The sequence below is a fragment of the Sinocyclocheilus anshuiensis genome, unplaced genomic scaffold (genome assembly GCF_001515605.1).
Source record: "Sinocyclocheilus anshuiensis isolate Anshui unplaced genomic scaffold, SAMN03320099.WGS_v1.1 scaffold1620, whole genome shotgun sequence".
Classification (NCBI taxonomy): Eukaryota; Metazoa; Chordata; class Actinopteri; order Cypriniformes; family Cyprinidae; genus Sinocyclocheilus; species Sinocyclocheilus anshuiensis.
This window is the reverse complement of record NW_015558680.1, coordinates 644,277-658,684: the sequence shown is the minus strand read 5'-3', so window position 1 is coordinate 658,684 and position 14,408 is coordinate 644,277. Positions and strand designations below refer to the sequence as shown.

At 37.6% G+C, this 14,408-nt stretch overlaps 1 protein-coding gene across 3 annotated transcripts in view; it reads left to right on the top strand.

Annotated features, from left to right (window-relative positions):
• The window catches only part of nalcn (sodium leak channel, non-selective), a 118,108-nt gene that overhangs the window by 59,397 nt on the left and 44,303 nt on the right, over positions 1-14,408 (top strand). For all 3 annotated transcript variants that reach the window (XM_016477592.1, XM_016477591.1, XM_016477589.1), the window contains exons 13-16: positions 4,131-4,298; positions 6,120-6,311; positions 7,422-7,559; positions 10,056-10,130. In XM_016477592.1, the coding sequence (XP_016333078.1) occupies positions 4,131-4,298; positions 6,120-6,311; positions 7,422-7,559; positions 10,056-10,130 (573 nt within the window). The remainder of the gene's footprint in view (positions 1-4,130; positions 4,299-6,119; positions 6,312-7,421; positions 7,560-10,055; positions 10,131-14,408) is intronic.

Genomic DNA, 14,408 nt, shown 5'->3' with positions numbered 1-14,408 from the left:
TTCAAGCTGGGTCCACAATCATCACAATATGCTGAGATAGCGGCTATTCTCATATAACCCTGCAGATAGCATCGACCCATAACATCAGAGAACTGCTCATCTGTACAGACTCCAACTATGCCAGACTTGGCTTCACATGCCATCTTCCAGGCTGGAAGCAAAATGGTTTCAAGACAGCAAACAACAAACCAGTTAAACACCAACACCTGTTCCAGGCATGCGATGACATCAGAAGTAAACATGATATAATCGTCTACTGGAAGAAGTTGAAAGGACACTCAAAGCAACCGGGCCCGGACAAGGACCTCAGTGACCAAACGGATGCCCTTGCCAAAGCAGGCAAAGCAGAGCTATGGTCTCCACCAACCCACCCAACCACTCTTAAGGCCTCGATATACTTCAAGTGAAATCGAAGAACGAACTGATGTGATGTCATTTCGAATAAAATCCGGCCAAAACAAAGTTCGTTTTGTGTTCATTTTGGGAGTTTGAAATGGCTTGTCAAAGCGAACTTTCTGGAAAACTTCGTTCCAGCTGCAAAACACCTTCGTACTACCATTGGTCCGTGACGATTACGTCATAGGAGGTGTGCGCTGAGGCTCTGCCTTCTTTCACACCGAACTCTTCTCTGGGTTCATTTCTTCTGTCGAGTCCTTGGAGGTGAGATGTCTGTGGGTAAAAACATGAACGCAGTGGAGAGCCGCTTTATAGTAGCAAACTATGTTGTGCTTCTGATGAAATGAGACACTGACACTGTTTTTCATGTTTAATACTGCTGATTGCTTTTAAGCAATATATTGAATAAAGTGCCATGTAAATACACATGACAAGACTTCGCCGGAATGCTCATTTGCAAAGCTTGTGCAAACATACCCATGTTGCTATGATCAGATTTTTATTAAAAAAATTCTTGCAGTTTTCTCCATTTTTGTTGTTTATGTTGTTACTGAGAGCAAAGCACGCAGCACATATTTACATATTCATGTAAACGTTGCTTTCATCAGAGTGGGCGGCGTCGGGATGTTCGCTAACAGTTTTACCCCTAAACAAAGAACGAAAAGGAACTTTGTTTTGAGTATATCAGGGCCTTAAAGGTGACAGCCACAATCCGCAGCAAACAAACTCGACCCACCACAGTACCCACCTCACAGCCACTTACGGTGGCTCCACAAACCTCCACGAATGACGTTGCTGACATGCAAGCTTCTGACTCCTCAATAAAGACAATTCTTCACCACCTCTCTGACCCCTCCAACCACCATATCACAGCTGCTCAACTTGCTACTGCTCTGGACCTCAAACGGTTACACAACGTGAAACCCATGCTGTGTGTGATGGACAACATTCTATGGTATGTCCCTGATTACCTTACTGCGCCAAGGCTTGTGGTGCCACAGTGCCAAAAGTGGGTCATGTTAATGTATGCCCACAATGCACCATGTGTTGGACACCACGGTGCAAGAGCCACTTATGAGACACTAAAACAAGTGGTTTAACCCTTTTTTAAAAGGTGATTTCGGTTCTTTGTTGGCTCTTAGGGTTGTGTAAAAATGTGTAAAGGAATGAATGAATTGAATTGAATGAATGAATGAATGAAGCATTTATATAGCGCTTGTAACCAACAAAAGCTTGCCATTCTGTCTCTCTCTTTCTCTCTCTCTCTCTCTAACTCACTTTTACCTTTTTTTAATCCTACATACAGTATATGCTTAGTTTAGCTGTGTTATACCATTTATTAAACGTTTTCATATACACTCTTGATTGTCTCTGTGTTCGCTGCTCACAAATTAAGGTCACTTTAAATGTTTGATTTCGTTACAGGCTCTTGTGCTGTTTAGTACAGTGGCCGAGAGACCTCAACACTCTGCAACTTAAGAAAACACATGAAAATAGAAAAAGCACCAGCAAATTAAGAAAACATCTTCATCAGTTTGACAACACATGCTGCAAATACAACACAAATACAACACAACCAAATACAGAAATGCACTGCAAAGACTCACAGCATGACCAAATACAGAAAAGCGTTGCATGTAGCACAGACCACAATGGAAATGTTTCAAGGGGACCCCAACAACCCTTACGAAAATTAACCATGGTTTTATTATAGTAAAAGTGTAGTAATGATGTTTTTGGTGTTTCCCATTTTACCATTACCATTTTTTTGGTGATTACCATTGGTGTACCTACACAAATACCATAGTTAAACTATACTTAGTGTAATTTGTGATTACCATGATTTAACTATAGTAACCATGGTTTTTTTTTTGTATTTTTTATAGTGAAACCATTAATTTTCATAAGGGAAGTTGTAAAAGTAAGTTAGCCAGCTTACATAACGTTTCACAGTTACAGTAATTGTGTATTTCGTCAGCTTATTTAGGTTAATAATATTGAAAAAAGCTAAGGAATCATATGATCAGGATGTTAAAACAAATTAAAATCGCACCTTTCAGAGTAGACACTGATAAGCATGTCCCAGCCAGGTTTGTCACTTGTTGTGGTTCCCTTATATATTTCCGATGTTTTCTGTGCATATTTAATTGTGTTGTGGGTCTTTGCAGAGCGTTTCTGTATTTGCAGTGCGTTTCTGTATTTGGTTGTGTTGTGAGTATTTGCAGCATATTTCTGCATTTGCAGCGTGTTTCAGTATTTGGTTGTGTTGTGTGAATTTGCAGCATGTTTCTGTATTTGTTTGTGTTGTGAGTCTTCACAGTGTGTTTCTGTATTTGCAGCGCATTTCTATATTTGGTTGTGTTGTGACTTAATTTGCTGGTGTTTTTTCTATTTGCATGTGTTTTTTTCATTTGCAGCGCGTTGAGCTCTCTCGGCCACCATAGTTTAGTATTAACAGTAAGAAAGCTATCCTTCTTGGCCAGGAGAATAATCTTTCTTTGAATTGATAAAAGATAAGTCGAACCGACTGTCGACTGTAAAATTGATTCTGCTACAGTTAATCCTAAAGCTGATATAAATATTAATAATTAATTATAACACGTTATGAGTAATTATGAATATTTCCCCCTTTGAGATAATTTGCTACACATGTTAGGTGCTACGAGTGCTGCATAATTTGAATTCCACTATGAAAGTCTTCACATCTTTTACACCCTTACCAAAAAGTAGTATACTTCAAGTTTATTTTATTAAGTTACATAAAGCCCATGTCTGAGAAGTACATAAAAATTAGACTGAAAGTATACTTTCCTATTTTTAGTTTAAAAGAAGTATACTGATAGCACACTTGAATAAACTTCTTTTTCGTAAGGGCAGATATTCAGTGTCAAGATGCTACTTGATAAACTTTTCTGGGATGGATTTTATGCTTTTTCTTTGTCTTGGAAATGGTTATTAGTTTTAAAATACACAATTTTGCACTGTTATCTTGAGTTATGAGATGGGCAAAAGAACCCTTATATTGTTATTGCACTCAAATGCATCAGCAGATTTTGCTGAAAGCTCATATATACATATCCTCATCACTTTCTGTCGCTTTAAAAACCCTGAGATTAAATCAACTGAGTGACAACGTGGGCGAAAACAGCTTGTGGGCAACACTCCATTTTAGCGAGTGCTGGGTTGGTATGTGTGTATGTGTGTGTATATGTGTCCTGTTTGCCACGCACTGCCTCTGCAATCAGTATGCAGGTGGCACAGTGGGAACAAAGACAGATAGAGGAGTGTGGCCACCCGCCCACTCCAATCTGAAAGACAGAGATAAGGAGGAAGAGGCACCCCACATATTCACAGGTCGATCCATCTCATCATTAACCCATGCTGCTCTTTATTTGGATCAGACCATATGGGGGAAAACTGGGGAAATACTAGTTTTGTTTTCAATCGTCTGTTGACATTCCTGTGCCTTAATGCATCTCACTAAGATTGCATTTGTTTCCAATTACGCCCTTCCTATATGCTGTATCTTACACAAGAAAAGCAGAGTTATTATGGATGGAAATGGTTCTTCAACCCTCTTTGTTTGAATGTGCATGTATTCACATACGTGTTCCCTTTGCAGAAACCAAAGGCTCTAGATACTTAAAAAGCAATTACTAAGAAATGGGCACACAAGGAACAGCTCTCCATTATCATACTTCCTGCCTCTCATTGTCTCTTTCTGTCATTTTCAGGTCGCCTTCACTGTGCTGTTTGATTTGGAAGCTCTGCTGAAAATCTGGTGTTTGGGCTTCACTGGCTACATCAGTTCCTCTCTACACAAGTTTGAGTCTTTGCTTGTAGTGGGCACCACCCTGCACATCTATCCTGATCTCTACCACTCGCAGTTCACCTACTTCCAGGTTAGAGACAGTTACTGATCCAAAGATAATCTAGAACATAGTCATTACTGAAGTTTATTGTACAACTACCTTTAAACACGTTCCTGAATAATGCCTAAATCAACCCACAGTGTAGTGTTGGAAGCTTGTGATGTGAGACCAATAAAACCTCTGATAGTAGAAACTTAGTTTGAGGTGATTTTATTTTATTTCTCATCCACACTGCCAGCATGTTACCATGCTGAATTGAAACAAAAAGCAAAATACCGCCTGTCATCGTTCAATACTTCTCAGATTATTTTTCAGACATTATTGACTCTGATAGTAGTGTTTTGGCAAATCATGCACAGAAAAGTTTATTTATTTATTTATTTTTACTGAGGCCATGACACCTGCAGCCACAGCATTTGTAGCATGAGTGCAGCACCTGCTAGATTCTGAGATGCTAATCATGCACTAATGCAGGGTTATAACGCATACTGGTGGCCATGTGGAGCTGTTTCTTTTATACATCTCCAGGCAGCTGTAGGGAATGGCAATGGATGAAGCCCGCTCACGTTGACAAGCCTCATTAAGGACACAACCTGTGCTCTCCCTCCAGTTTTCTCTCGGCAGGAGGGGCGGAGCTCCATTCGTGAATATTCATATCCTCCCCTCATGTCTGGGCTCATTACTGCCATGAAAATGACACGATTCACCATGAGCAGTCACCATATTAAATTTGATTTGTAAATAGCATTCTATATTTTTCCATCATTTGTGAAATGAGCCATTGTCGCAAATAGCAATGTCTGGCTTCAAACTCATATTCTAAAACTTTTTGAACATAATCACTTCTTTGCATTATTGAATATTCTGTAATAATTTTTTGTTTGACTGTAAAGGTCAAGCTAAGCCTTTGCTTTCCAGTTTGCTATATTCAATAGTTTCTGGAGAGACTAATTAGTACTCTATTTTCATTGGTTCTCAAACTACGCCGTAAGAATTCTCTTGTACATTACACAAAGTGTCCCCAAGTAAAGTTCATCGTCTTCCTAGGGAGAATTTTCATTTATATAGATGTATTTGCCATATGCTTTCAACTAAAATAACTTTTAGTGTATTTAAGGTATACATCATATTTACACATATTTATCAGCATGTGTGTTCCCTGTGAATCAAACCCATAACCGTGGTCTTACTAGTACCATGCTTTATCAGCCGAGCTAAGTAAACTCTGTGATTAGAATTTAATTGAAATAGAGTTGAAAAAAATCAATCAATATTATAACTAATGGTCAGCACCATTAGATGAGCACTGTAGTTTTAGATCTCTGAAGCAACAAAACCCAAAAGAAGCACATTTGTTTATGTGTTTGTTGTGCAGAAAGACCTTCTCCTGAGGATTGCTGGATGATTATTCTAGGTTTAAAAGTAACGACAGCAGGAGGACTCTCAGGTCACATTCGGCTAGAAGCAAATGGATCAATATCCATTCTCTGCTCTTGATCAAAACTCAACCTAGATGCATCATTGCTCAAATTTGTTGTCACCTAGAGTAATTTAGTAACTGCTTGAGCAACAATGCAATTTGTAGCCAAGTTATTCTGGTGAAGAACCTGATATCAGTGTTTGCTCATTAAAAATCAATAAAACAAACACCAATATGCTCCATAGGCCTTCTTCTTGTAATAGTTTTCATATTAATATTTATGTCAAACCCATGTAATGAGATGCTTCTGTGGATTTATTGATTTGTTGATGCTTTGATAAGTTGATTTATAATTCCAAGATGTGGCGTAAGCAAATATTAAGTTTGTTTTTAATTAAGAAAATGTAAATGTTCTTCCTTGTTACCTGCAGGTTTTGCGAGTGGTCCGTCTAATAAAGATCTCTCCGGCACTGGAAGACTTTGTGTATAAGATTTTCGGTCCAGGGAAGAAACTCGGCAGTCTAGTGGTGTTCACTGCCAGTCTTCTCATAGTGATGTCTGCCATCAGTCTGCAGATGTTCTGCTTTGTGGAGGACTTGGATCGTTTCACCACATTTCCACGGGTAAATCTCCCTCTTTCTGGAGACACAGAAAGTAGTTGTAGATCAAAAGATGAAAAGTTAAAATAATTTGTTCTTGGAGGAGCAAATAAAGTTCTTGAAATCTGTGTCTTATGATTGCAGATTTTGGTATCTTGACCATTTTTATTTGAATAGCTAAAATACTAATATACTAACAATTATCACATCAGAAGAACACTGGTTAAATCTAGAGAAGAATTCAGAAACCAGTGTGGACCAAAATATCTCTAAATCTGTTATAATACTTAATTTGTCAGTAGATGACAGACTCTCTTCCAAGTTTTTTGATACTATGTGCTCATGAGAGGGGTTCTCATTAGTGGTGTCTTTTTATCCTCCGTTATTAGTGGGACTCCACTGATCCCAATGCGTGCTGGGATTTGGAGGGGCTCACATAAACAGATGCCGCTCATTTCCAAGGCGGGTGGCACAATAACCATTGAAGATAATGATGTTTACCCAGCTCCCTTGTCAATAGACCTGTTGCAAAATATCAAATTATCTTCATCTGCAGTCACTCAGAGACAGTGTGACTGTGACCAGGCTTGGGACCAGCTGGCTTTAGACCTCCATTTGACTTCCATGGAAAAAAGGCCTTGAAAGGCCATCTCATATCTCCGTATGATGCTGAGACCTGGGGCACACTGTTTTTTCTTTTTCCTTTTTTTATTTGCATTAATTTCACTGAATGTTGTGCTCTGCCTTGTCGTATTTTTATCGCAGCAATGTCAGTCAAAAATCCTTGTGTATACATGAGAATATATTTAGGAAAAAAGATAAACATAAAATTGTTACTCTGCTTTGTTAGTTTTCAAATTTCCATTTTGTTTTGATGACTGGAAAGGTCAAATCAGGAGTCAGGACAATTAAGTCCTGACTCCTGGAAGTCATCTATCAAATTCATGAAAGCGTACATCTATTATGCCTATTAACTATTAAAGTTTTAGCTCAATCAGAAATTGTTTTTTCACCCTCATGTTATTCCAACTGCATAAGCCTTTCAAAATATCCAGATGAGGCACTAGATTTGACAAGGTTGTTAAGGACTGATAAAAAATACAGACTGATAATTTCTCTTTTTCTTTCCTGCAGGCATTTATGTCCATGTTCCAGATTCTTACGCAGGAGGGATGGGTGGATGTCATGGACCAAACTCTGGTGGCAGTGGGACAGATGTGGGCTCCAGTGGTAGCCATATACTTCATTCTCTACCACCTGTTTGCCACACTGGTAAATATAATTTATTTGTGCTTTTTCTGTAAGATCAAACAAAAGGGCTTCTATAAACTGCTGCAATGATGACATATTTTTGTAGGCAACTCGGAAGTTAGCATCACTCTGGCTCCTTTGACGAAAACCCAATCGGACTTTTGCAGTACTGCAAAAAATAAGCTCCGTGACCAACAAAAGTTTATAATTGGTACTCATTTTGTTCATCATCATAGTCTTCACAATTTATCACAACACAACTTTAACACAAATTTTAAAGCCTAAATGCAATCACCAGAAGTAAAAATCTAAACGTAGGCTTATAAACAAACTTCACCACAGTCGCATGACTTCAATGTCACCACCATTAGGCTTCAGACAAAATTATAATAGTTTTCAAGGGTGTGATTATAAACACAATGAGGCTGTGAAAGTGGACTAGTTATTAGACTAATTTTCCTGTTCAGCGTGATGATGTTTAAGGTCCTTGACAACCTCTGTAGTCCCTTTTAACCACTTGTTAGCAAATGCCTTTTTCAAAACAAGTAAAGCTTTTAAAAAAGTCACAAGGGGTTATTACTGATGTATTTTATGTTATAGAATAAAACATGAAAATAATTTGAGCTTGTGTTAACCACAAACCTTATTTCAGGTTTTAAACCAAAAGCCCATTCAAAAAACCCATTGACTTCAGGACAATGGAACCGGAAGTTATAAAGTGCCAAATGCTAACTTGTTTCTGGGATTTAACCTACAAAAATACATCATACAGTATTTTGGTGATGCTATCCAATCATATAAATTAGTGGTTAACAAGTGGTTTTTCAGTGTACTGAAAATCTGGGTTTCAAAATGTAGTTCTGGACACTAAACTTAAAAAAAAAAATTACACATGACATATCGACTCACAGTTGTTGCTCTGGCTCCTTTGGTGCAGGTTAAAACTATGGGAGCATGTGGTCATAGGATTTACGTAGGATTTACACTTACAACAGAGCTGGCAGTGTGTGGTGTGACTTGTCTGAAGCCTGATCCACCTCATCACTTTTCACATTAATTTTTATTATGGTATCCCATAAAGGACCCCAGTTCAGTGTGTTGCACATGCTCTATGTGTTCCCAATTTTAGGGACAGAGCAGCAAAGCAAATACATCTAAAATGAAGACAGCTTGCGTTTGTGCCACTGAGAGCTAACCAAACTGTTAGAAAATAAATCATCCTTCATCCTCCCTTGCTTTTCTTGATCTTCTGGCTTACCTAGCCATCAAGAGAACATATTCAGAGATTCTGTAGCAGGTTGGATGTTAGTGAGAGCAGTATTCCAACCTCTAATGGGAAGTTTTGTTTGGTTTGAAGAGATGCAGCACTCTAGCTGATGTCTAAGGAAACAACACTTGCTTAGGAAATATAGCAGTAAATTGCCGCTGGAAACATTCTATTGCACATGTATTTTCCAGTTGTCACACCTGACATCAAACACTCCCTTCACCCATATTTTTATCCTTAAAAAACATGTCTTTGGGGCAATTCACAGCCACATCATGGCCCCTGTCACTCCCCATTACAGATATTACAAGCAAAGATTTAGCCATTGGTGTCTTGTTGTTGATTTACCAACGCTCTACAGTGCAATGCGCTTAAGCATAGTGCAAAGATAATGAAATAAATCTATAGTCTTTAGCTATAGATTTATGTTACCCATTTCATCGAAATATCCTGTTGAGAACAAAATGTACTCTGGATGTAATTGCACTATGGTCGTAATGATTTTTTCCCCCTTTTGTTTGACTTTTGACAAGTTTGAGTGAGTGAGGACCAGACATTTAAATTTGACATTTGAATGAGAGCGCACACTAATGACAGAACAGACCGAGCATGTAATCAAGACACGGCTGAATCATTTATTAATTTCCTGTCACCAAAAAAAGAAAAAGAAAATATGATGAAGAGAAAAGACGCAATGCCTAATGCATTTGAGGACAGCTTTAGACACCTCACATATAAGGACTAGTATGTCATTAAATATCAAAGCACTGATGACATCTAAGACACAGTCAGCTGTGATTGATTTACTACATTTTTGTTGTTGTCCTGAGCATGAATCTACCTCTTGTACTGTTTGCTGTGTTTATTGTGAAACATGTTTGTTTTCCTTTGGCTCTGACATGGCCACCACAGCATATTCTTTCATCAAACGTTATTTTTATTGTTGGATCATAGCTACATCTTGGACAGAACTCATGTTTGCATAACAGATTATCTGTCAACATCACCCCATGAGCACAATACACCTACTAACAATGTATGACAGAGAATATAGAGGCCACATCACAGTGTTTATGTCTTGAAACTGCTGGGACCGTCAGATATTCAGTGAAGATGTGTGACTAATAAATGAATTGTCTTAAATATCTTCAAATGTCTTATTTGTTTTGTCCAAACAGTACTCTAATGCATATAAGGGTGTATTGGCAAATTGTAATGAAAGCTAAATTCAGTATGTTCTTGTCTTTTAGATCCTTCTGAGTCTTTTTGTGGCTGTTATTTTGGACAATCTTGAGTTGGATGAAGACTTGAAAAAGTTAAAACAGGTAAGACATTGTTCTATTAATTTTGCTTATATTATACACTACCATTTGAAAGCCAAACAAATAAAACTATTATTACAGTTATACAAAATAATTGTTTTCTGTTTTAATGTATTCAAAATGCATTTTATTCTTTTAATGTCAAAGCTGAAGTTTCAACAGCCATTACTCCAGCCTTCATTGTCACATGATTCTTCAGAAATCATTTTAAAATGCTGATTTGGTGCTCAAGTAATTTCTTATTATTAGCAATGTTGAAAACAGCATTTATATGAAATAGAAATGTTTTTGTAACAATCCAAACTCTTGCACTGAACACGTTTGCACTGAAGCACTGTCACTTTTGGTCAATTTAATGCATCTATGTTGAATAAAAGTTTGCCCTTTTTGAATGGTAGTGTATTATTTTTATTATATTTTGTAGTAGTTCTTGGTCGGTAACATTTTGAATATTTAAACCTATCCTCCTAGTTTCCTGGGGGAAGGACTCTGGAACAGGACAGTTAGCTGTCCTGACACTATTCACTGTCAGACTAGACAAACTAATAAGATCTATTTTAAAAGTAAATTAGGTTATAATATTTTGACAATGTGCTCTCTGAACCATGGAATCACAATACATCCAAAAACATTCCTCAACAAGCACGATTATAGCCTTAAAAAATGTTTAATGTGTCTTCCCTACATTTGAGGAAAATCAGCAAACAGGGTGAGCTGTGTTAATTAGTACAGTTCTCCATCTTGTTCTCTGTCTATTTTTACCTTTTTATGGGGCTGTGATGCACAGGTAACGATGACTCATAGGATAATTAGCGTTAGAAAGCGTGACCCGTTTGGCAAGTGCACTTAGAAAAAACAAGGCACCTTCTTCATAGGATGCAAATTAACTTCTGCTGTGGCCAAATATCATAGGAAATGGCTTTTGAAAGCAATTAGAGGTCGGATGTCTCTGTGGATAACAGCATGTCACCTCTCTCCTCGAGCACATCAGCAACATATTTCAGCAATTGTTGAAAATGTTTTGAGAGAGAGAGAGAGAGAGAGAGAGAGAGAGAGAGAGAAGCCAAAAGAAACCAGCAGCTCATCACAATTTGCATGATTACTTTTGCAATTTGTCATAACAATCTTCAGTGTTAGGAGATATGCTAGGACAAATTGTAAAAGTAATAGTGTAAATTGAAAGGGAAGGCCACTGCTTTCCTGTGATTTCTCTTTTTCTCTGTGCTTTTCTCACTCTTGAGTAAATGACATGAGCTGTGTTGTCCTTCAGTCCACCAGGCTGTCAAGCTCCAGGCATCTTCACATGCCCAGATCGGTTATCCCTCAGACACAGCTGACTGATCCACGGTTCCACCTGTAAAATTGCCTATTTTATAGGTGCTTCAAGCACAGATGGGGGCAATCCAAAAATAGAGTGCTAGATTGTGATTGCTCTCCAAGAATACAGGTGGCTTTTATGAAGCACAATTCAATGGGTGACCTTAATTGAAGCGAAACCAGTTCTAGCTGATGTGGAACAAATAACAACCGGACGTGTTTTTGTCCTTTCCCTCACAGTGGCTTTATGACAGCTCTTCTAGGTTGTTTTTTTCTTTCCATAGGCTTTTCCATTGCTGCCTCACAACCTCTGTCACCTTGTAATAAAGTCATCAGCAACTGTCTCCTAAAATGTTTGGCCACCTGCTAGATTGAAGGATTTCTGAAAATGGAGCATTAATCAGGACACTATATTTAACCGTCAGACTCTTACAGCCTCAGAATTGACAGACATTTTTTTGTTAGGCAGGAAATTGTTTGTCTGTTTGATTAGACTTAGCTTTGTGTCATTTTTAGCACGCCCTTTGCATACTGAAAATACACACATTCATTCACCACTCATTTTCATTATACCACAACCAATAAACAATTAATTCAAACAATTAACCTAGGGTTATGATGCGTTATCATGTGTTATAATCAGGGATGCACATACGTCTTTTGAGATTTGGTTTGGTACTCACACTGCAAATAGTGTGACTCTTTAAATATATCTATAAAAAAATAGTGATAATAGTATTATTGAAATTATTTATTTTGTATTTTAATAAAACAAATAAAATGATAAACAATATAATCAGTGTGATAATACTATTATATTTAAAAATAAATTGAGTATAAAATAAAAATACAGTTATTTTATAGTACACTTAAAATACAATGCTAATATTAACTTTTTTAAATGAATTTTCATCATTTTCAAACCTAAAATGAGCAAGCTTTTATTTTGTCGGGTTGCCAGCAAGTGAGTATATGCGCTGCCGGGTTTAGCACTGCTGAGTGAAGCACGTCAGTGAATGAAATGTCAGTTTTGCATTTTGCTCTGAGACTGGCAGTGCATAGCCTAGATTTATGCTTTCAGTTTGAGTGGAAATCTTATACAGTATTACAGTTAGTCGATCTAAAACAGTGATTGTGCATTAACAGCTGACAGCAATGTCAGTACACAAATGAATGGTCTGAACATATTTGCACATCACATTTTTTATTTTGGTTGCGCATGCGCACCTGCGTACCACTTATGTGCACCCCGGTTATAATGCATTATTCCCTTTAAAGCCTTATCCATTTTAATAGCTCAAGCCAAAAGTTATACAAGCAATTATTTATCTTTTTATGACATGCTGGATGTGTCTGAATCAATTCAACAGGATTCAAATGTTAAACTAAAGGAAGAACAGGGACTGTTGCACTACATTTTCAGAAGCCATTTTTTTTCTTTAATGCAGTATATATTATGTATGAATATGAAACAGTATTTTGCAGTGTTTTCCATTTTTCTATATATATAAGTTTCAAGATTCAAGAGTTTCAAGTGTTATATACAGTATATATAGGTGTTATGTAATGTAAACGTAAGCATGTTGTATTTACAGTATTTATAAAGTGTATGTAAGTGTACAGTATACACATACATATAAAGCGTTAAGTACAATGTAAACATGGTGAATATGCCATGTGCAAAGTCCAGTTGAGGTAGGTTGGAGATTGACTTTTGTATTCGTAGTGAAATGGGTTTATGTATATGTGCAAGGTTCTTAGAGGTAACCTCATTAATTATGTATTTGTATTGCGAGTATGTTCATATGCGAATGTGTGCATGTGAGTATTGGAGAATCTGAGGGGGGGTAGTCTGTGTCTGTAGAGAGGCAGTGGATGGATGGCAGTCATTCACCAAGCTGATGGCCTGAGGGTAGAAGCTGTTCCTCAATCTTGTTGTTCTGGCTTTGACACTCCTGTAGCGTCTGCCTGTTGGTAGGAGTGTGAAAAGGCTGTGCTGTGGGCGACTAATGTCTTTGATGATACTGATGGCTCTCTTGACGATTCTGGTCTGGTAAAGGCTGTCCAGTGCTGGTAAGGCAGTTCCAGTGATAACTTGGGCCGATCTCACCACCCGCTGTAGGGCCTGTAGAAGTCGCTGAGGATTTGACTTGACATGCCAAATTTCCTCAGCCTCTTCAAAAAGTACAGATGTTGACGTGATTTCTTGACCTATATTATGAGACCACACTGAAAAAAAAAAACCTGTTGGATTAACATAAAAAAAATATGTACATCGGTTGCACATATTAAAGTTAGATTTACTCTGCTGATTTTAAAGCTCCACCATTATACACCTCAAAGAAATACTTCAAGGGATCAATCACCCAAAAATGAAAATTCTGGTATCTTACTCACCCTCAAGTTGTTCCAAACCTGTATAAATTTCTTTGTTCTGCTGAACACAAAGGAAGGTATTTTGAAGGATGTTTGAGGCCAGACAGCTTTGGGGCACCATTGATTGCCATAGTAGGAAAAAAATACTATGGAAGTCAATGGTGCCCTTAAAACTGTTCGGTTATAAGCATTCTTCTAAACACATGGTACATGATTAAAATATGTTTAGATGAGAAGCATAAATTAATCATGTAAGAAATGCGAAATGCATATTTAAAAATTCAACAACCTCCCCATTGCCATTTTTTCAGTGAGGTAAGATCGTCAGCGATGTGAACACCCAGGAATCTGAAACTTCTCACTCTCTCCACCTCTGTCCCACCAATACACAGTGCTGAGTGCTGCTCCTTCTTCCTCCTTAGATCAACAATCATCTACTTAGTTTTGTTGACATTTAGGGGGAGATTGTTATCCTGACACCACTTCACTAAGTCAGCCACTTCTTTTGGGTTTAAACATTTTTGAAAAATTAATACTTTTGTTCAGTATGCATTAATTTGATCACCAAATCGGCATATTATAATGATT